This window comes from Procambarus clarkii, chromosome 40, assembly GCF_040958095.1.
Source record: "Procambarus clarkii isolate CNS0578487 chromosome 40, FALCON_Pclarkii_2.0, whole genome shotgun sequence".
Taxonomy (NCBI): domain Eukaryota; kingdom Metazoa; phylum Arthropoda; class Malacostraca; order Decapoda; family Cambaridae; genus Procambarus; species Procambarus clarkii.
Window position 1 is genome coordinate 26,976,433 of NC_091189.1, and position 24,932 is coordinate 27,001,364.

Below are 24,932 nucleotides of genomic sequence, written 5' to 3' on the forward strand. Positions count from 1 at the left end.
TGGCCACTACAATCACCTCCCCATCCTGGCCACTACTATCACTTCCCCCCATCCTGGCCACTACAGTCACCTGCCCCCCATCCTGGCCACTACCATCACCTCCCCCCATCCTGGCCACTACGATCACCACCCCCCATCCTGGCCACTACAATCACCTCCCCCCATCTTGGCCACTACAATCACCTCCCCCCATCCTGGCCATTACAATCACTTCCCCCCATCCTGGCCACTACAATCACCTCCCCCCATCCTGGCCACTGCAATCACCTCTCCCCATCCTGGCCACTACAATCACTTCCCCCCATCCTGGCCACTACAATCACCTCCCCCCATCCTGGCCACTACAATCACCTCTCATCCTGGCCACTACAATCTCCTCCCATCCTGGTCACTACAATCACCTCCCCATCCTGGCCACTACAATCACCTCCCCCCATCCTGGCCACTACAATCACCTTCTCTCATCCTGGCCACTACAATCACCTCCCATCCTGGTCACTACAATCACCTCCCCATCCTGGCCACTACAATCACCTCCCCCCATTCTGGCCTCTACAATCACCTTATCCCCATCCTGGCCACTACAATCACGTTATCCCCATCCTGGTCACTTCTATCACCTCCCCCCATCCTGGCCACTACAATCACCTCCCTCCATCCTGGCCACTACAATCACCTCCCCCCATCCTGGCCACTACAATCACCTCCCCCATCCTGGCCACTACAATCACCTCCCCCCATCCTGGCCACTACGATCACCACCCCCCATCCTGGCCACTACAATCACCTAACCCCATCCTGGCCACTACAATCACCTCCCCTTATCCTGGCCATTACAATCATTTCCCCCCATCCTGGCCACTACAATCACTTCCCCCCATCCTGGCCACTACTATCACCTCCCCCCATTCTGGCCACTACAATCACCTCCCTCCATCCTGGCCACTACAATCACCTCCCACCATCCTGGCCACTACTATCACCTTCTCTCATCCTGGCCACTACTATCACCTCCCCCCATCCTGGCCACTTCTATCACCTCTCCCCATCCTGGCCACTTCTATCACCTCCCCCCATCCTGGCCACTACAATCACCTCCCCTGCATCCTGGCCACTACAATCACCTCCCCTCCATTCTGGCCACTACAATCACCTCCCCCCATCCTGGCCACTACAATCACCTCCCCTCCATCCTGGCCACTACAATCACCTCCCCTCCATCCTGGCTACTACAATCACCTCCCCCCATCCTGGCCACTACAATCACCTCCCATCCTGGCCACTACAATCACCTCCCCTTATCCTGGCCACTACTATCACCTCCCCCCATTCTGGCCACTACAATCACCTTATCCCCATCCTGGCCACTACAATCACCTCCCCCCATCCTGGCCACTACAATCGCCTTATCCCCATCCTGGTCACTTCTATCACCTCCCCCCATCCAGGCCACTACAATCACCTCCCCCCATCCTGGCCACTACAATCACCTCCCCTCATTCTGGCCACTACAATCACCTCCCCCCATCCTGGCCACTACAATCACCTCCCCCCATCCTGGCCACTACGATCACCACCCCCCATCCTGGCCACTACAATCACCTCCCCCATCCTGGCCACTACAATCACCTCCCCCCATCCTGGCCATTACAATCACTTCCCCCCATCCTGGCCACTACAATCACCTCCCCCCATCCTGGCCACTACTATCACCTCCCCCCATTCTGGCCACTACAATCACCTCCCGCCATCCTGGCCACTACAATCACCTCCCACCATCCTGGCCACTACTATCACCTTCTCTCATCCTGGCCACTACTATCACCTCCCCCCATCCTGGCCACTTCTATCACCTCCCCCCATCCTGGCCACTTCTATCACCTTCCCCCATTCTGGCCACTACAATCACCTCCCCTCCATCCTGGCCACTATGATCACCTCCCCTCCATCCTGGCCACTACAATCACCTCCCCCATCCTGGCCACTACAATCACCTCCCCTCCATCCTGGCCACTACAATCACCTCCCCTCCATCCTGGCTACTACAATCACCTCCCCCCATCCTGGCCACTACAATCACCTCCCCATCCTGGCCACTACTATCACTTCCCCCCATCCTGGCCACTACAGTCACCTGCCCCCCCATCCTGGCCACTACAATCACCTCCCCATCCTGGCCACTACAATCACCTCCCCATCCTGGCCACTACTATCACTTCCCCCCATCCTGGCCACTACAGTCACCTGCCCCCCATCCTGGCCACTACCATCACCTCCCCCCATCCTGGCCACTACGATCACCACCCCCCATCCTGGCCACTACAATCACCTCCCCCCATCTTGGCCACTACAATCACCTCCCCCCATCCTGGCCATTACAATCACTTCCCCCCATCCTGGCCACTACAATCACCTCCCCCCATCCTGGCCACTGCAATCACCTCTCCCCATCCTGGCCACTACAATCACTTCCCCCCATCCTGGCCACTACAATCACCTCCCCCCATCCTGGCCACTACAATCACCTCTCATCCTGGCCACTACAATCTCCTCCCATCCTGGTCACTACAATCACCTCCCCATCTTGGCCACTACAATCACCTCCCCCCATCCTGGCCACTACAATCACCTTCTCTCATCCTGGCCACTACAATCACCTCCCATCCTGGTCACTACAATCACCTCCCCATCCTGGCCACTACAATCACCTCCCCCCATTCTGGCCACTACAATCACCTTATCCCCATCCTGGCCACTACAATCACCTTATCCCCATCCTGGTCACTTCTGTCACCTCCCCCCATCCTGGCCACTACAATCACCTCCCATCCTGGCCACTACAATCACCTCCCCCCATCCTGGCCACTACAATTACCTCCCCCATCCTGGCCACTACAATCACCTCCCCCCATCCTGGCCACTACGATCACCACCCCCCATCCTGGCCACTACAATCACCTAACCCCATCCTGGCCACTACAATCACATCCCCCCATCCTGGCCATTACAATCATTTCCCCCCATCCTGGCCACTACAATCACTTCCCCCCATCCTGGCCACTACTATCACCTCCCCCCATTCTGGCCACTACAATCACCTCCCTCCATCCTGGCCACTACAATCACCTCCCACCATCCTGGCCACTACTATCACCTTCTCTCATCCTGGCCACTACTATCACCTCCCCCCATCCTGGCCACTTCTATCACCTCTCCCCATCCTGGCCACTTCTATCACCTCCCCCCATCCTGGCCACTACAATCACCTCCCCTGCATCCTGGCCACTACAATCACCTCCCCTCCATTCTGGCCACTACAATCACCTCCCCCCATCCTGGCCACTACAATCACCTCCCCTCCATCCTGGCCACTACAATCACCTCCCCTCCATCCTGGCTACTACAATCACCTCCCCCCATCCTGGCCACTACAATCACCTCCCATCCTGGCCACTACAATCACCTCCCCATCCTGGCCACTACTATCACCTCCCATCTTGGCCACTACAATCACCTCCCCATCCTGGCCACTACAATCACCTCCCCATCCTGACCACTACTATCACTTCCCCCCATCCTGACCACTACAGTCACCTGCCCCCCATCCTGGCCACTACAATCACCTCCCCCATCCTGGCCACTACGATCACCACCCCCCATCCTGGCCACTACAATCACCTCCCCCCATCCTGGCCACTACAATCACCTCCCCCCATCCTGGCCATTACAATCACTTCCCCCCATCCTGGCCACTACAATCACCCCCCATCCTGGCCACTGCAATCACCTCTCCCCATCCTGGCCACTACAATCACTACCCCCCATCCTGGCCACTACAATCACCTCCCCCATCCTGGCCACTACTATCACCTCCCCACCATCCTGGCCACTACAATCACCTCCCCTCCATCCTGGCCACTACAATCACCTCCCCCCATCCTGGCCACTACAATCACCTCCCCATCCTGGCTACTACAATCACCTCCCCCCATACTGGCCACTACAATCACCTCCCCCCATCCTGGCCACTACAATCACCTCCCATCCTGGCCACTACAATCACCTCCCCATCCTGGCCACTACAGTCACCTGCCCCCCATCCTGGCTACTACAATCACCTCCCCCCATACTGGCCACTACAATCACCTCCCCCATCCTGGCCACTACTATCACCTCCCCCCCATCCTGGTCACTACAATCGCCTTCTCCCCATCCTGGCCACTACAATCACCTCCCCCATCCTGGCCACTACAATCACCTCTCCCCATCCTGGCCACTACAATCACGTTCTCCCCATCCTGGCCCCTACAATCACCTCCCCCCATCCTGGCTACTACAATCACCTCCCCCCATACTGGCCACTACAATCACCTCCCCCATCCTGGCCACTACTATCACCTCCCCCCCATCCTGGTCACTACAATCGCCTTCTCCCCATCCTGGCCACTACAATCACCTCCCCCCATCCTGGCCACTACAATCACCTCTCCCCATCCTGGCCACTACAATCACCTCCCCCATCCTGGCCACTACTATCACCTCCCCTCATCCTGGTCAATACAATCACGTTCTCCCCATCCTGGCCCCTACAATCACCTCCCCCCATCCTGGCCACGACTATCACCTCCCCCCATCCTGGCCACTACAATCACCTCCCCCTATCCTGACCACTACAATCACCTCCCCCCTTCCTGGCCACTACAATCACCTCACCTCCCATCCTGGCTACTACAATCACCTCCCATTCTGGCCATTACAATTACCTCCCCCTATCGTGGCCACTACTATCACCTCCCCCATCTTGGCCACTACAATCTCCTCCCATCCTGGCCAGTACAATCACCTCCCATCCTGGCTACTACAATCATGTTCTCCCCAACCTGGCCACTACAATCACCTCCCCCCATCCTGGCCACTTCTATCATCCCCCCCCATCCGTGCCACCACAATCACCTCCCATCTTGGCCACTACAATCACCTCCCATTCTGGCCACTACTATCACCTCCCCCCATCCTGGCCACTACTATCACCTCCCCCCCATCCTGCCCACTACAATCACCTCCCATCCTGTCCACTACAATCACCTCCCCCCATCCTGGCCACTACTATCACCTCCCCCCATCCTGGCCACTACAATCACCTCCCATCCTGGCCACTACAATCACCTCCCCCCATCCTGGCCACTACTATCACCTCCCCCCATCCTGGCCACTACCATCACCTCCCTTCCTGGCTACTACAATCATGTTCTCCCCATCCTGGCCACTACAATCACCTCCCATCCTGGCCACTACAATCACCTCCCATCCTGGCCACTACAATCACCTCCCTGGCTACTACAATCATGTTCTCCCCATCCTGGCCACTACAATCACCTCCCATTCTGGCCACTACAATCACCTCCCATCCTGGCCACTACAATCACCTCCCTGGCTACTACAATCATGTTCTCCCCGTCCTGGCCACTACTATCATCTCCCCCCATCCTGGCCACCACAATCACCTCCCATTGTGGCCACTACAATCACCTCCCCCGTCCTGGCCACTACAATCACCTCCCCCATCCTGGCCACTACAATCACCTCCCCCCATCCTGGCCACTACTATCACCTCCCCCCATCCTGGCCACTACAATCACTTTCTCTGCATCCTGGCCACTACAATCACCTCCCCCATCCTGGCCACTACAATCTCCTCCCCCGTCCTGACCACTACAATCTCCTCCCCCCATCCTGGCCACTACAATCACCTCATCCTGACCACTACAATCACTTCCCCCTATCCTGGCCACTACAATCACCTCCCCATCCTGAAAACTACAATCACCTCCCCCCATCCTGGCCACTACAATCACCTCCCATCCTGGCCACTACAATCACCTCCCCATCCTGGCCACTACAATCACCTCCCCATCCTGGCCACTACAATCACCTCCCCTTAACCTGGCCACTACAATCACCTCCCCATCATGGCCACTACAATCACCTCCCCATCCTGACCAGTACAATCACCTCCCCCCATCCTGGCCAGTACAATCACCTCCCATCCTGGCTACTACAATCATGTTCTCCCCAACCTGGCCACTACAATCACCTCCCCCCATCCTGGCCACTTCTATCATCCCCCCATCCGTGCCACCACAATCACCTCCCATCTTGGCCACTACAATCACCTCCCATTCTGGCCACTACTATCACCTCCCCCCATCCTGGCCACTACTATCACCTCCCCCCATCCTGGCCACTACAATCACCTCCCATCCTGGCCACTACAATCACCTCCCCCCATCCTGGCCACTACTATCACCTCCCCCCATCCTGGCCACTACAATCACCTCCCATCCTGGCCACTACAATCACCTCCCCCCATCCTGGCCACTACTATCACCTCCCCCCATCCTGGCCACTACCATCACCTCCCTTCCTGGCTACTACAATCATGTTCTCCCCATCCTGGCCACTACAATCACCTCCCATCCTGACCACTACAATCACCTCCCATCCTGGCCACTACAATCACCTCCCTTCCTGGCTACTACAATCATGTTCTCCCCATCCTGGCCACTACAATCACCTCCCATTCTGGCCACTACAATCACTTCCCCCCGTCCTGGCCACTACTATCGTCTCCCCCCATCCTGGCCACCACAATCACCTCCCATTGTGGCCACTACAATCACCTCCCCCGTCCTGGCAACTACAATCACCTCCCCCATCCTGGCCACTACAATCACCTCCCCCCATCCTGGCCACTACTATCACCTCCCCCCATTATGGCCACTACAATCACTTTCTCTGCATCCTGGCCACTACAATCACCTCCCCCATCCTGGCCACTACAATCTCCTCCCCCGTCCTGACCACTACAATCTCCTCCCCCCATCCTGGCCACTACAATCACCTCATCCTGACCACTACAATCACTTCCCCCTATCCTGGCCACTACAATCACCTCCCCATCCTGAAAACTACAATCACCTCCCCCCATCCTGGCCACTACAATCACCTCCCATCCTGGCCACTACAATCACCTCCCCATCCTGGTCACTACAATCACCTCTCCATCCTGGCCACTACAATCACCTCCCCTTAACCTGGCCACTACAATCACCTCCCCATCATGGCCACTACAATCACCTCCCCATCCTGACCAGTACAATCACCTCCCCCCATCCTGGCCACTACTATCACCTCCCCCCATCCTGGCCACTACAATCACTTTCTCTGCATCCTGACCACTACAATCACCTCCATCATCCTGGCCACTACAATCTCCTCCCCTTATCCTGACCACTACAATCACCTCCCCCCATCCTGGCCACTACTATCACCTCCCCCCATCCTGGCCACTACTATCACCTCCCCTTCATCCTGGCCACTACAATCACCTCCCTTCCTGGCTACTACAATCATGTTCTCCCCATCCTGGCCACTACAATCACCTCCCATCCTGGCCACTACAATCACCTCCCTTCCTGGCTACTACAAACATGTTCTCCCCATCCTGGCCACTACAATCACCTCCCATTCTGGCCACTACAATCACCTCCCCCGTCCTGGCCACTACTATCATCTCCCCCCATCCTGGCCACCACAATCACCTCCCATTCTGGCCACTACAATCACCTCCCCCCGTCCTGGCCACTACAATCACCTCCCCCATCCTGGCCACTACAATCACCTCCCCCCATCCTCGCCACTACAATCACCTCCCCCATCCTGGCCACTACAATCTCCTCCCCCGTCCTGACCACTACAATCTCCTCCCCCCATCTTGGCCACTACAATCACCTCCTCATCCTGACCACTACAATTACTTCCCCCTTTCCTGGCCACTACAATCACCTTCTCCCCATCCTGAAAACTACAATCACCTCCCCCCATCCTGGCCACTACAATCACCTCCGATCCTGGCCACTACAATCACATCCCCCCATCCTGGCCACTACAATCACCTCCCCATCCTGGCCACTACAATCACCTCCCCATCCTGGCCACTACAATCACCTCCCCATCATGGCCACTACAATCACCTCCCCATCCTGACCAGTACAATCACCTCCCCCCATCCTGGCCACTACTAGCACCTCCCCCCATCCTGGCCACTACAATCACCTCCCCCCATCCTGGCCACTACAATCATCTCCCCCATCCTGGCCACTACAATCTCCTCCCCTTATCCTGGCCACTACAATCACCTCCCATCCTGGCCACTACAATCACCTCCCCCCATCCTGGCCACTACTATCACCTCCCCCCATCCTGGCCACTACCATCACCTCCCTTCCTGGCTACTACAATCATGTTCTCCCCATCCTGGCCACTACAATCACCTCCCATCCTGACCACTACAATCACCTCCCATCCTGGCCACTACAATCACCTCCCTTCCTGGCTACTACAATCATGTTCTCCCCATCCTGGCCACTACAATCACCTCCCATTCTGGCCACTACAATCACTTCCCCCCGTCCTGGCCACTACTATCGTCTCCCCCCATCCTGGCCACCACAATCACCTCCCATTGTGGCCACTACAATCACCTCCCCCGTCCTGGCAACTACAATCACCTCCCCCATCCTGGCCACTACAATCACCTCCCCCCATCCTGGCCACTACTATCACCTCCCCCCATCCTGGCCACTACAATCACTTTCTCTGCATCCTGGCCACTACAATCACCTCCCCCATCCTGGCCACTACAATCTCCTCCCCCGTCCTGACCACTACAATCTCCTCCCCCCATCCTGGCCACTACAATCACCTCATCCTGACCACTACAATCACTTCCCCCTATCCTGGCCACTACAATCACCTCCCCATCCTGAAAACTACAATCACCTCCCCCCATCCTGGCCACTACAATCACCTCCCATCCTGGCCACTACAATCACCTCCCCATCCTGGTCACTACAATCACCTCTCCATCCTGGCCACTACAATCACCTCCCCTTAACCTGGCCACTACAATCACCTCCCCATCATGGCCACTACAATCACCTCCCCATCCTGACCGGTACAATCACCTCCCCCCATCCTGGCCACTACTATCACCTCCCCCCATCCTGGCCACTACAATCACTTTCTCTGCATCCTGACCACTACAATCACCTCCATCATCCTGGCCACTACAATCTCCTCCCCTTATCCTGGCCACTACAATCACCTCCCCCCATCCTGGCCACTACTATCACCTCCCCCCATCCTGGCCACTACTATCACCTCCCCTTCATCCTGGCCACTACAATCACCTCCCTTCCTGGCTACTACAATCATGTTCTCCCCATCCTGGCCACTACAATCACCTCCCATCCTGGCCACTACAATCACCTCCCTTCCTGGCTACTACAAACATGTTCTCCCCATCCTGGCCACTACAATCACCTCCCATTCTGGCCACTACAATCACCTCCCCCGTCCTGGCCACTACTATCATCTCCCCCCATCCTGGCCACCACAATCACCTCCCATTCTGGCCACTACAATCACCTCCCCCCGTCCTGGCCACTACAATCACCTCCCCCATCCTGGCCACTACAATCACCTCCCCCCATCCTCGCCACTACAATCACCTCCCCCATCCTGGCCACTACAATCTCCTCCCCCGTCCTGACCACTACAATCTCCTCCCCCCATCTTGGCCACTACAATCACCTCCTCATCCTGACCACTACAATTACTTCCCCCTTTCCTGGCCACTACAATCACCTTCTCCCCATCCTGAAAACTACAATCACCTCCCCCCATCCTGGCCACTACAATCACCTCCGATCCTGGCCACTACAATCACATCCCCCCATCCTGGCCACTACAATCACCTCCCCATCCTGGCCACTACAATCACCTCCCCATCCTGGCCACTACAATCACCTCCCCATCATGGCCACTACAATCACCTCCCCATCCTGACCAGTACAATCACCTCCCCCCATCCTGGCCACTACTAGCACCTCCCCCCATCCTGGCCACTACAATCACCTCCCCCCATCCTGGCCACTACAATCATCTCCCCCATCCTGGCCACTACAATCTCCTCCCCTTATCCTGGCCACTACAATCACCTCCCCCCATCCTGGCCACTACTATCACCTCCCCCCATCCTGGCCACTACTATCACCTCCCCTTCATCCTGGCCACTACAATCACCTCCCCCCATCCTGGCCACTACAATCACCTCCCCCCATCCTGGCCACTACAATCACCTCCCATCCTGACCACTACAATAACTTCCCCCATCCTGACCACTACAATCACCTTCTCCCATCCTGACCACTACAATCACCTCCCCCCATCCTGGCCACTACAATCACCTTCCTTCCTGGCCACTACAATCACCCATCCCTCCCCCCCCACCTAGCCACGACTATCACCCATCCCTCCCCCCCCCCCACCCAGCTACGACTATTACCCATCCCTCCCCCCCCCCCCCCCACCTAGCCACGACTATTACCCATCCCACCCCCACCTAGCCACGACTATTACCCATCCCACCCCCACCTAGCCACGACTATTACCCATCCCTCCCCCCCCCCCCCCACCTAGCCACGACTATTACCCATCCCTCCCCCCCCCACCTAGCCACGACTATTACCCATCCCACCCCCACCTTGCCACGACTATTACCCATCCCTCCCCCCCCCCACCTAGCCACGACTATTACCTATCCCACCCCCACCTAGCCACGACTATTAACCATCCCTCCCCCCCCACCTAGCCACGACTATTACCCATCCCACCCCCACCTAGCCACGACTATTACCCACCCCTCCCCCCCACCTAGCCACGACTATTACCCACCCCTCCCCCCCCCCCCCCACCTAGCCACGACTATTACCTATTCCTCCCCACCCCCACCCCCACCTAGCCACGACTATTACCCATCCCACCCCCATCTAGCCACGACTATTACCCATCCCTCCCCACCCCCACCCCCACCTAGCCACGACTATTACCCATCCCTCCCCACCCCCACCCCCACCTAGCCACGTCTATCACCCATCCCTCCCACCCCCCACCTGTCCACATCTATCACCCTCCCCTCACCTACCCCCACCTAGCCACGTCTATCAGCCATCCCTCCCCACCCCCACCTAGCCACGTCTATCACCCATCCCTCCCCACCCCCACCTGTCCACATCTATCACCCTCCCCTCACCTACCCCCACCTAGCCACGTCTATCAGCCATCCCTCCCCACCCCCACCTAGCCACGTCTATCACCCATCCCTCCCCACCCCAACCTGTCCACATCTATCACCCTCCCCTCACCCACCCCCACCTAGCCACGTCTATCACCCTCCCCTCACCCACCCCCACCTATCCACGTCTATCACCCATCCCTCCCCACCCCCCACCCCCACCTGTCCACATCTATCACCCTCCTCTCACCCACCCCCACCTAGCCACGTCTATCAGCCATCCCTCCCCACCCCCACCTGTCCACATCTATCACCCTCCCCTCACCCACCCCCACCTAGCCACGTCTATCAGCCATCCCTCCCCACCCCCACCTGTCCACATCTATCACCCTCCCCTCACCCACCCCCACCTAGCCACGTCTATCAGCCATCCCTCCCCACCCCCCACCCCCACCTGTCCACATCTATCACCCTCCCCTCACCCACCCCCACCTAGCCACGTCTATCAGCCATCCCTCCCCACCCCCACCTAGCCGCGTCTATCACCCATCCCTCCCCATCGTGGCCTGGTAAGCTCTCCCATTATCAGTCATTGTAAATGTCTGGTCACGTCTGTGATAGAAAATACACTAATAATTAAGCCAATAGCAGGATTATGGCCGGTGAGCAGTAAAGTTCTCTATTATTAACTATAGTGGCCCAGTTATCTGCTGTTGCAGTCTAAGATCGCTTCCTTATTCATGACTCAATCTAATCTTTACCTCTCATGCTTCTCTTAGAAAAAGAAAGAACCTTTGATAATATATTTTGCCAATTTCGGGTAAATCGTCATTGATTTGGCTGAAGGCTAGACCCTGTCCAGCCTGCATCCGAATGCCTGGACGCGGCTATGTCTTAGGTACGTCCAGTTACTGGAAAATGTATATATATATATTTGAGAGTTTTTTTTTGCCGTATATATTTTAGGCTAATGATGATTAGAATGTGTGATGATTGTCAGTGATTGCGGGTAAGGATGGGTTAGGGAAATACACAAGTGAAAGAGAGGGAGGGGTAGGCGTGTATGGAGGAGTGGTGGACCTGTTGCTATCCAGGAGTGGTGGTGGCGGGTGTGTGGGCCCTCAGGTCACTTGCTCCTTGGTGGCCCCCCCACGTCCTCTACACCACTGTGTCACTCCCACTCCTCACAGTCGCCTCAGATATGGTGCGTGTCTTAATTTCACGGATGTGAAATTAAGTATTGGTTGCAGTGTGTTACTAGTTGTGTTGTTGAGTGAGAGAGGAGTGGAGATGGGTGTAGTGAGGCTGCAGGTGGTGGCTCACCTCCTTGGTATTGTCTCCCTCTGTGTAACCTCCTCATTACTCTACTTATATGACCTCGTCACATATGTACGGGTTGCACACGACAATTACTCCACCTCTTACGAATTGTATTTGATATACAGTAGTGATATATACCACTACTAGATAATATATAGTACATATATAATATATTAGGACTAGAAGCCCTTAGGAGGCATTGAGGTTTATTCTAGGTATGATTACTCACCTAATTGTGCTTGTGTGAGGGTTGAACTTTGGCTCATTGGTCCCTCTTCTCAATTCTTAATCAACTAATGTAGAGGTTCCTGACCCTATTGGGCTCTTATCATATCTACATTTGAATCTGTATATACAGCGAATATATACAACATACCCATAGATCCGATAAAGCACCTAAGTTATTGGGATCGTCTCAAAGCTCTCTAAATGTACTCACTAGAAAGGAGACGAGAGAGATACCAAATAATATACACCTGGAAAATACTGGAGGGTCAGGTCCCTAATCTACACAGTAAAATAACAACGTACTGGAGTGAACGACATGGAAGAAAATGCAGAATAGAACCAGTGAAGAGCAGAGGTGCCATAGGCACAATCAGAGAACAATTTTTTTTTTTATTTATTTATTGATATATACAAGAGTTCTTACATTCTTCTACAGCCACTAGCACGCGTAGCATTTCGGGCAAGTCCTTAATCCTATGTTCCCCGGAATATGACCCACCAAATCATTTAACAGCCAGGTACCCATTTTACTGTTGGGTAAACAGAGGCTACAGTTAAGGATTAACGCCCAGTAAATCCTCCCCGGCCGGGATACGAACCCAGGACAAAGTGCTCGCAAAATGCCAGGGGAGCATTTTACCAGTACACCACAGACACTGACACATAAACGTCAGAGGTTCGCGGTTGTTCATCGTCCTCCCAGCCAGTATAAGAAATACTGCATTGCCGGAACAACTGTGGACACCTTCAAGATAATACTAGATACTGTAGTTTTCCTCAAGGAGTGCCGGACCAACTGGGGTGTGGTAGATATGTGGGCCTGCGGGCCGCTCCAAGCAACAGCCTGGTGGACCAAGGTTTCACAAGTCAAAATTGGCCTCAGGCTGGGCTTGGGAAGTAGAGTTACTACCAGAACTCCATCAAGCAGGTATTCAGCAGGAGTCTTCCTCCAACACATCATTTTCTAGTGTATTCCATTTGTTAACTACTGACACAAAAAAAAATTATTTCTAATGTGACTGTGGCTCATTTACATACTTGGTTTCTACCAGTTTTCCCTTGTATGAGTACTGCCCATACTGTATTAAACAGTCTGTCTTTATCTACCCTATCAATTCTGATAATTTTGTATGTAGTAATCATTTCTCTCCTAAGTCTTCTGTCTTCCAGAAAGTAGGCAACAACAGAACCTAAACTTTCCTAGGTCTAGTAGGGAGCATATATGTACTAAATTAGGCCAAAGTTGCATATACTGTATTAAGCCTAGGATTGTTTATTTTGCCCTAGGACAGGTTAGGTTAAGTTTTAAATTTACAGTACTGTACCACTTTTAAGAATTCCATTTAGAGTACATATTCCATTAATGCAAAAAAAAATTGTGTACAGAAGACTATTTTGTACATTTTATCAAAAAGTTGCCATGAGTTTTATCATTTTTGGAGGCTGGGCTGACATAATGACTAGTGTAAATGTCAGTTTCTTTAAAGTTTGCTACATAGTCTTCCCAGCATAGCATCTTCTTTTGACAATACTGTACTTATGATCATCTAAATTTTATTGCAGTTCTTGTCATATTACTCCCCTTAGGCTGCTTGAAGGCAATCTAAGGTGGTAATCAATTCCACTTTTAAAGCACATGCAATGGCTAACTCATCAGTTTTATCATGCATTTAGAGGCCAATATGGGATGGGATCCATAGGCGAGAGACTGATTCCCTCAATGAATAATTGTTATAGATGCCCATTGCTTCAGACCAAAGAACATTGCAGTTACAGTATGTCTTTAGTAATAGAAGATCCTAGAAAATTAGATCAATTCTAAAAGTGTTATTTGGTAAATTATTAAAAATCTTATGAAAATTCTACAGGCTTGTGTATGAATTTAAAACAAAATTCAATGGTATAAATACAATGGTGTTTACAGACTTCGTGAAATTTAGACTTCGTGAAATTTACATATGCATCAGTAGAGCAGAGAACCCAAACTGGGTACTGTTTGGCCAAATCATACACAGGCATTTCAACAAGCTCATTTTCTAATTGTTAAAACAATATACAGTACATCTTAAGCTCTTAGTCTTAGGTTAGGCTCTGTTAGACATAGGTCTTAGGTTAGGCTCTGTTAGACTTAGGTCTTAGGTTAGGCTCTGTTAGACTTAGGTCTTAGGTTAGGCTCTGTTAGACTTAGGTCTTAGGTTAGGCTCTGTTAGACTCAGTTGGGTTATGTTAGGTACAGTATAGATAAGGTTTAAAATCATTGACGAACTTTATCTTGTGTGTGACGTGACTTATATTCACCGTACTAGGGTACCATAAGGTTATGATTAGAATTTGAGGGAATGAGGATTAGTTGTGGTTTTAAATTTATTATACCAATACTGTTTTGGCAAATATTTATTTGTTTGAGAAAAATACTGCTTATGTAACATTGTAAAGGTACTTGATTATTAAGGTCACAAATAATGCAAAACATTTTGGAAAAAATAGTTCAGTATACAGTGTTAAATATAACCCATATCCTGATTTTGTGTATTTTAGTTATTTGACAAGATATCAGTATTCATGTAAAAAGATAATTTATGGAATGTACATGAAGTCTGCTATCTGTACTGTCCTGAGCTGCTTCATTACTCATTATGATACTTGATCTTGTGTTCCATGCTAGGCACAAAAACTAACAGCAGGGGAGCGAGAGTCAAAACTAAAGCCTCTACTGGACGACAGCTGGACAATGGTAGATGGTCGTGATGCTGTGAAGAAAACATTCCTCTTTAAGGACTTCAATGAGGTGAGTTGGATCCTATAACACACAAATTGTGCATAATGTTTCACTTTAGTAGTTTATTGAGTAAGGTAACAAGGTATATATCTGGCCTGCCGAGGTCCTACCCTAACTCTGGTCTTGAGGGATACTGAGGCCTGCTTGGAGAGCGGCTAGTGCTGGCTCTGTATGGAGTGACGTCAGAGGCCTACTCGCCTGTGATTGGTTATGTCTCAACCATCATACAATTTGAGTTTTTGCTTAAGCATTCAGCATTCAGTACAGGATCAGATGACACTTTATGTGGAGATTGGTCTCTCAAAAATCTATTGAGCTTGCCATTCCAAAGACTGATTGGTCCAGTTGTTGGGACAATGTGCCCAAACTGACTTGGATGAGAGGGTAGTGTTTTCTTAGAAGTAATTGAAAAAACGTAAATAATGAACCCTTACCAAACTTAGTTTTGTGTGACATGGCTCACACTCCTAAGATCACTGAGCTCCCACACTTTGAGAGGTAATTAGTGCATCAGGTATAAATAAGTCATACAGAACTAGATCTTGCTCCATTGATAAGTAAACACTCTCTTTGCTATTGATTTGTTTCCATATCTCTAGGTATGTAACAACAAATTCATTGATATCAAAATCCACTACAGTTTTGTTTAGATTACTCAACTTACTTTCTGCTGCTCATTTAACCCTTTCGTGTGTATCATATGGAAAGTTTGTAATGAAATCCTTGGATTAAACACAAAATTGCTATTCAGTATTTTCTATCCTTCAAATTTTAAAGTAAATTTGTCAAGTTTTTTTGGCAAATAATACATTTTGGCAATGTAATACATTACCTGCATAAAAATGAGTCAGTAGAGTAAAAATGACAAACTCTTTAGACAGCCACAAACTGCCACATGTAAATTACCGAGTAATAACCACTCTCAAAGTGGTTATAAGATACAGAAAATAAAGCAAGATGATAGGACAAGGATTACTATAGAGCAAGATAAAAGTAAAAGGATTACTATAGAGCACGACACAGATGAGGAGTCAAAATAACGTGGCTGAAATATGTTGAACAAACCACACACTAGAAAGTGAAGGGACAACGATGTTTCGGTCCTTCCTGGACCACAATCGACTTGAGAATCGTCCAGGACGGACCGAAACGTTGTCGTCCCTTCACTTTCTAGTGTATGGTTTGTTCAACATAGAGCAAGACAGTAGTAAATATAACAATACAAAGTTGGTAAGTGAGGCACTGTGATTTATTGACTGACAGGCCTATAGGTTCTTGAGACTCCCAGCCCTTCAAGTCCATAGGCCCTCCCCGCTAATAAAATCCTGCAGCATGCAGGTAAGAGTTGCTGATAATCTCCTAAGGTTTTTATTCAGTTGCATACTAATGTTAAAGTATCAAGATACATCAGTGCTCTCACAGGAAGCTACACGACTCACTTGTGACACTAGACAATGATGCAAAGTGCCACTGAAATCCAGGACACACAATATGCAGGCATATAGATTCTGTAGTACAATGGTCTACATCCTCGACTCGGACGAACATCCCAGGACGTCTTGTCCTGGGTCATTCCCAGGACTAACATGCTGGGTTCGATCTTAGGGTTGGATAGAAATGATTGGGTATTTTCACCCGATGCCTCTGTTCACCTAGCAGTAAATAAGTACCCAAAAGTTAGGGAACTGATGTGAGTTGACGGGGGGGGGGACTTTGATAAGCCTAAGTACAGATTTCCTAACGCAATCACAGGAATTATTATTCTGGTTCCCATCTGCTAAGACCAGCCTAACATTGTGTACTGACATTAGCAATGTTAGAAGTTATTTGATGGAACATCAGAAACCTCTCACAACCGCATACTCCAGTTTGCAAGAGCATTGCAGATCTAGATTTTCCTGCAAACTAAGGGATAAGACACAGGTCAGATGGCCATTAGAACATGTGGTGTATTGACAATCCAGTTGTGCTTTCCACTGGCAAAGCTTTGGGTTAATGTAACAAACCATTGAGAATAAAGTTGTGGAGCATCCACATTAGCTCTTCCTTCAAGAACAAATTAGACACGTTACTGCAAGGAGTACAGGGCCAACTGGGTTGTAGTGGATATTTGGGCCTGTGGGCTGTGCCAAGCAACAGCCTGTTGGATCAGTTTTATCATGTGAAGTCTGGTCTGAGGCTGGGCTTGGGGATTAGAATTCCCTGCTCCAGGTATGCTCCACTAGCTTCTCAATTATTGTAGTCTCCATGGCATCCAGTGAAAATTAAAATTCAGAATTTGCATGCTAAAAGAAAAACAAGGAAAACTCAAGCTACTGAAAATAAGGCTGGCTAAAAAATTCCCTTTATTAGTAGAAGATTTTTTTGTTGCAGGCCTGGGGATGGATGGGTCGTGTTGCACTGAGAAGCGAGAAGATGGACCACCACCCAGAATGGTTCAACGTATACAACAAGGTGGAAGTTACTTGGTCGACGCATGATTGTGGTGGATTGTCTTCCAAAGATATCAATATGGCCACCTTTTGTGATGACACCTTCAAGCTGTCCAGCAAGTGAGGAAGAGGAAGAACTTCATTGTCAGGAGAAAGATGATTCTCAAAAGCAAGATATTATGTGATAAATCTTATGCAGGGAAGGATGATTCTCATACGCAAGATCTAATATGATGAATCACCATACACAAAGCTAGATTTGAATTGTAAGTAGTGGATATTAATAGAATTACATTAGTACTGTATAGTTATACTTTTATTTTTATATATTATATAGAAGTCTTATCAGTTGTTTTAATTCAGTATGTGTGGACAAGATCAAGCTAAGATCCACAAACAAGTATGAATTTAGCCAAAATACAAGAGTAGTGTAACCGATTCAAACTCATAAACAGTCGTTTACAATGCTAACACGATATCAAGACTACTTGAAAACTCCATACAAGGTGTGAATTTGTATTATATACTGTAGATAACTGTAAATGAGTGCTTGTGCAATTGGCCATGGATTAGAGGGTTTGTACCAATTGATGCTTTCATCAATTAATACAGTACAGTATTGGACAGTCCTTGCAACCATTTATAGTAAAATGGATACCGTGCTAGCAAGGAAAACTACTGTTTGACGGTTCAGGCTCCTCATATTGCTCTTGTATTGTATCTAGGTGATATATTTGGCCATTTCTAGTGGATAATAGAATGAGTATTACATTGGTCATAGAGTACAGTATTGTAGTATCCTTGTATAGATGGACATATGCTTGTCATTCAGTTCTTCGTTACTGCTATCCTTTTTTTTTTCTTGGTGGATAGCTGCTGTTGATTGTGTTGATTAGTTAATGAAAGATAATGTTGCCTTGCTGAAGTTATTATATTTCCTTTATATTGAACCTATTGTAAAATTGATGTTTATGATAATGTTAATAGTTGATTTTTATACTGTACTTTGAACCCATTTTCCTAGTTTTGTAATTTGATTAAGCTTTTAACTTTGCACATATTGCATTGATTATATACGTACTCGTGGCACCTATTAACTCTTTTTAATAACTGCTTGCTTATATCTTTCCTTTCATCCATCTTTTCTCAAGCTTGCTAGCTAAAGGAATAACTTGCATATTTTCTTATAATACACCACTATCTGATTCAAGGTCTTTATTTGTATATTTATGGTGAAAACACCAGTTGAATCAAGCACTGCATTCACATACTTCTTGCAGCATTAACAAGATTTCAGTACAATATTGATAGCCAAGTCACATTTGCTCTTTTCATATCAAAGGTTTGAAGATGGTCAGTGGTAAAGTGGCATAAACCATCCTGTGTCAAAATGTCATAACATTCAGTATGCTATTACAGGTACTTGAATTCCTTCATATCATATTAAGTACAATATTATATTTAATTATTTTTAAATACATTAGTACTGCATTCACAAATTTCTTCATATATAAAAAATTTCTGGGCCATCATTTGGCAAATATTTTTACTTAATTACTGCTAAATGTTTAGCACATCTGAATAAGTAGTGATGTGGAATTAATAAAGAAAATATAAGTCTCTTGAAAAATCTTGAAGAAAGCTCTGAAATTTGCTTAGTTAATTTGGTTATATGAAAAATGAAAATATAAACTGTGATTTTTTTCCCTTGATTATTTTTGTCTTCAGAAATGGACATGGGAGAACTTTAGCTCGCATGCATATGGGCCATACTGTACTAAGCTCATTTGATGGGCGGGTGGGGAAGATACCTGGCCCTTAATCTCGAAATTGTTTTGTTCCATTTAGTCATTTGTGAGATTTTTTTCTACGCCTACCTCCCTTAGGAGGTGGATATCAAGCATAAAGAATTGCACACTGCAGATATTTCTACTCTAAGCATGAGTCCAATAGAAAAAGGAAAAGCGGAAGCAAACCGCCAGGCTTCCACCATTAGGGTGAAAACCTGCCCACGTAGGCCGCTGGTTCCTCCAACCTAGTTAAACAGGACGTTAAAACCAATAAAGGGTAGCCGACGGGTTCTCACAATCAAATATTTATATTTGATGTGGAGCTAAGAATTGGAATTCGAATTTCCCAAGAACAGCCATCATTTAAAAAAAAAGGATCACATTGCACAATCGTATAAAGGAGAACATGGGTGGAAAAGAATGGTTGAAGGGTTGACATCAAAGACCGTTTTCTATAACAAAAATAATTTATTAATAACAAGAGACTAAACTACTACAACATCGAGTTTACGTTACGTAAATGTCCATCCAGTGGCACTGTAACAAACAGCTAAATAGCAATGACTCCGGTCCATTGCTGTACGGCTGCATACTGACCTAACCTGAACACAGGTGTGCCCACTGACGACGCAATATTGCAAACAAATATTTCACAAGCCTAGTTTACACCACAGTGAGTGATTTGTTACGTCATTGTCTATCCAGTGGCACTTGCAACACAGCTATTCAACAGCCCCTCGAGAAATAACAGCAGTCTCTATCTTGCTGACACTTCGAGCTGACTAAATGAACTAACTGAACAATGATGCCCACTGATGACATACGCTTGCAATCAGTATTGTCACGTTTCACGGTGACCAGATACTATAATCACAATCTTACGGGTCCTCCCACCCTACAGGTGAGATACCCACGTAACTAGGCGGGTAGTCCAACATTGACTCCCCCTATCACAACCTAATGTGAACACTTTGCAACTCCCTGCAAGAAGTTGCACTGTAAACAGTAAACAAAGCCAGGCAGAGTAGGATTCTGAGACACTACTCCAGTAGTCCCCAAGTTACTTTACTCTCGTCACCAGACGAAAAACCAAAGAAATTGCCTTAATCAATTACAAAATTGATTATGTGATTAATTACGTTAATTGACTGATCACAGCAGTCAGCAACAAAGTACTTCTATATTAATCACAAACACTTGTCTCCCTTAGACAACAACATGATGGTACTCTACGTTAATCATCAACACTTGTCTCTCTTAACACAAGTCAACCTGTTAACAATAACTCAGTCTCTTACATTACATCACACTTGACTTCTTTCAAGTATTCAGTGAGTAATTCCTAATTAATGTCAAACGGACAACTAATTAAATCCCAATCGAGTTACGTTAACTAAGCCTACCACTAATTTGGCAGCTTCTCAACAGTCTATGTCAAAATTTAATTTAATGTGTTAATTACTCTAATTAACCCTGAGCAATTAATTAACTGTCACCAGGACAGATAATTAATCATACATAAATATGTCTCACTCCGCACTGCCTGAGCAGGTCTCATCAAACACTGTGAATTCACGGACGAGGAGTTAATTACTCCACTAATTAACATGAGTGCCTCTTAATCCACTGTCATCAGACAGGATATGATTAATATAACGAGTTATGCTAGCTCCATGACCTCGCTTTACCGAGTCATCTAAGTCATCAAGACCCCTGATGTTAATTACTCCACTAATTAACATGAGCCACTAATTGCTATACCCCAGAAAGGTAATTAGTCTCGAGCAAATTATGTTAACACAAATACTGACAGACTCTGACAGTTCCTCTCCCACTATGTGAATTCATGATGTGAATGCTAATTACATAATTAGCTAGAGTGGTCAATTAGTTGTCACATGGACAATTAATTGCACCAGAAACGTATTTCAACAAGCTCAGTACTGTTCCCTTTTAACAGCTCTCTCACTCGTCAAGTAATGTGCAACCCCTTATACAGTTAATTCCCATTAATTAACTCACTGAATCCTTAAGTCCTCAACACAACTTAAAGAATACAAAGTAACCCCAGGTTAAATAGGTCACACTTACAGTGGCATGCATAACAACATAAATGCACAGCCCACATACGGTTGCAGCTTCTGCAACACGTTAATTACAGTACCCACACGGTTAGGCAACAACAAAAGTATACCTACATTACTGCCCCCTCTAATCTTGCAACAGTTGCAAGGGACTACTGTGTGCAATCACTACTACTTCAGCAAGACAATTTACGTTAATATAAAACACCGTCGCTACGCGGACAGCTGGCACTAATTCTCATAATTAGGCTATAACTAATCAATTGCTTGCTCTCATTAAGTACTGTGAATTCCCCTGAATAATCAAAGGGACCTCCTTAAATCTTCAACACAGCTCTTAGTTCAGTAATATTACGTATACTTGGTTACAACACTGCCCAAACGTACAACATAATGATGCCGTCAGCATACCCCACATGTTAATGACATCATTAGGTAATCAGTCGGCAATCACATCTGCTGACTCACCACACTACACCATACATCTATATACATGCAAATGAAACACATGGAAATGGCATTCACTTGATCAATGAAAATTATATCACTAGACAAATTATACATAATTATACAGACCTCAGGGTATCCACTGACAACCCTGCAACACTGGCCTGCCTACCTCTGCAATGATATAATTAACATGCGGCAACATGGCATTAATCTTGACTCTGAACGATATATATTGAATCGACCGAACAATAATCACTTACATGGTAAATCTCTACACTGACTGGTTACATACTCGAGTCAGTCTACACACAACATATATCTATATACATCTACATGTGTGGCACCGTGTACAACATCCATCTCCAGGTGCATCACAAACAGACACCTGGACGTCAGTACAGACAGCGGTCTCTCAGCTGCTTCCCTTGCCTGGCAGGCGCTATGGAACAACACAGCTGTTACCGGAATTAACAACAGTCCTGAGACACTGTAACAATTATACTCACGATTTCCACTGTCATTACATTCATTTTCCCAGTCACTACCTCACTGGCTGAAGAACACCTAGCTCGCTCCACATGCATCGACTAGGTGTGGCCCTGGGGTGGCCACCGCGTGGCCCTAAGGGGTGGTCACGGAGTAGCACGGGGCGTCACAGCACCCCACCCGGGCTGAGATGGCGCGGGGTGGCCAGGGTGTGGCTATCACGTGGCCCCACTGTCTGGCCATTGAGCGGCGCGCACATGGGGATTGTCTCAGGCTGGCTGACTGGCGCCCACAGGCATACACAACGTGGATGGGAGAGCACCCACACCTCCATCATACCAGAGCATGTCTCGCTCGTACACCGGGTGTGATAATGGCCGGCGTCACCACATGGTGGACACAGCAAGGTGGAATTCAAAGTTCAACAGGGGCCTGTAATATCACCACAATTACACTAGGAGGCCCTGCCCTTATTCCACCAATTGTCCGTTAACATAGACAGGATACTCGAACCCAATGTGAGGAACCATCTGATACACCATGAGGCCTGCCAGCTGCCTCATGGGTGAACACTGTCTCTTAGATTTTTTTCTGTTCCTTCCGTACTCCTTGGCCCTATTTCACGCAAATTGGGCCTCGACACAACCCATGATAGCAGAAGTGCCATGCACGATGAGTAATAAGGATGACACAGCGATTAACGGTGGTGGTAGACGCTACCCCCCCACCTGGGGACACCTTCTTAGCTTGCCGCCCAGCTCAGACTGAAGATTTTGGCGGCACAGGGGAACTCAAATGCCCATCTCCCCCCCCCCCCACCTTGTCTTGACCAATCAGCACAAAGCCGGCACAACCCCTCGTGCCGCTTCCAATTACAGCCGTCCGCGCCTAAAACTCACCACGAGGCTGAGGTGCCTAGACGAATCACAGACGCCCTCGCCATGAGGCGTCCCGTGACGTCACAAGAAGGGGGGAGGCCTATGACAGTGGCGCCATACCTCACATGGTGGGGAAGGCAACGTTCACCCCCTCAGTCCCCCCACCTCTAAAACTGTTGGCGAGTCAAGTACCCTCTTATACCACTCACTCTCTCTCCAATCCCATTTCACAGAAACAGGATAAATTCTGTAACTCTCTTTACAGAGCAGTCACAGAACTCTGGCTAGTTTTAAACGATGGTTCCCAGCATAAGCTTTCATCCAACACCACACAAGTGCATGTAGTTTCAAAACTTCCTGTCTAGAGTCCTAGAGCAACTCTAGCCTAATCTAGCGAACTAGAAAAACTAGCTGAGGGAATTTTCATTCCCTCACATTTGTCTCATAGTACTGTTGAGTATCTCAATTTTTAGAATAAGAAAATTTGCTTCCCAGCAATTTCTCTAAATCAGATGTCAGTAGGTAAAATGCTCAGGAAATTGTCACTTTCAGTATAGATAAACTTTCTTTTAATTCATCTACATAAGTGATGAACTATTGAACAATCTATTAAATTGTTTCTTGCCTAGTGCTATGCTGTACAGCCATACTGGTTGTGATTTTCTTTTGATAATTATCTGTATTGCTTTTTGTACTAGATTTTCATAATAACTTCTCTGGTTTTACACATGTACATGCTGTTACAGGTCTTCCAAGTTGATCTGTGTGGATTATGTATTTATGAAATATAATGTTCTATGCCATGAATCATATTTCTTATGAATAAAGATATTATACAAAGTTAATGAGTTACTTTTTGTTCATGTTTTTTCTATACCTTCAAGGCTGACAGCTAGTGATCTAAAGTTAAAATATTGTCTTGAGGGAAGAAAGTGTTGTTAATTGCAGGCCTTCATGAAGTACAGAACTACTCTTAATATATATACAAGAGTTCTTACATTCTTGTACAGCCACTAGCACACAGGGCATTTCAGGCAAGTCCAAATCCTAATTTTTCCCGGAATACAACCCGCCAAATAATTTAACAACCAGGTACCCATTCACTGCTGGGTGAACAGAGGCTACAGTTAAGGGTTGATGCCCAGTCAATCCTCCCCGGCCAGGATATGAACTCAGGCCAAAGCACCGGGCGAGTGTTTTTCCCACTGTACCATGGGGACTGCTCGTATGGATATGATGAAGTATGAACAGGAAAACTTAAAAATTAGGATATCACTGAATAACTTGTGGGTTGCATCCTGGGGATGGAATCAGTCAAGTTCCCATGGCCACCCCTCTTATTGACCAT

The 24,932-nt window shown here is 48.3% G+C and overlaps 1 protein-coding gene across 3 annotated transcripts in view; it reads left to right on the forward strand.

Annotated features, from left to right (window-relative positions):
- The window catches only part of Pcd (pterin-4a-carbinolamine dehydratase), a 71,184-nt gene extending 46,755 nt beyond the window's left edge, over positions 1-24,429 (forward strand). For 2 of the 3 annotated variants that reach the window (XM_045742176.2, XM_045742175.2), the window contains exons 3-4: positions 15,351-15,473; positions 17,838-24,429. In XM_045742176.2, coding sequence (XP_045598132.1) covers positions 15,351-15,473; positions 17,838-18,020 — 306 coding nt within the window. In that variant the 3' untranslated portion in view covers positions 18,021-24,429. Of the gene's footprint in view, positions 1-12,185; positions 12,342-15,350; positions 15,474-17,837 lie in introns of those variants that run through there. The other variant, XM_045742178.2, reaches the window with a different exon arrangement.
- Positions 24,430-24,932: the final 503 nt, after the last annotated feature.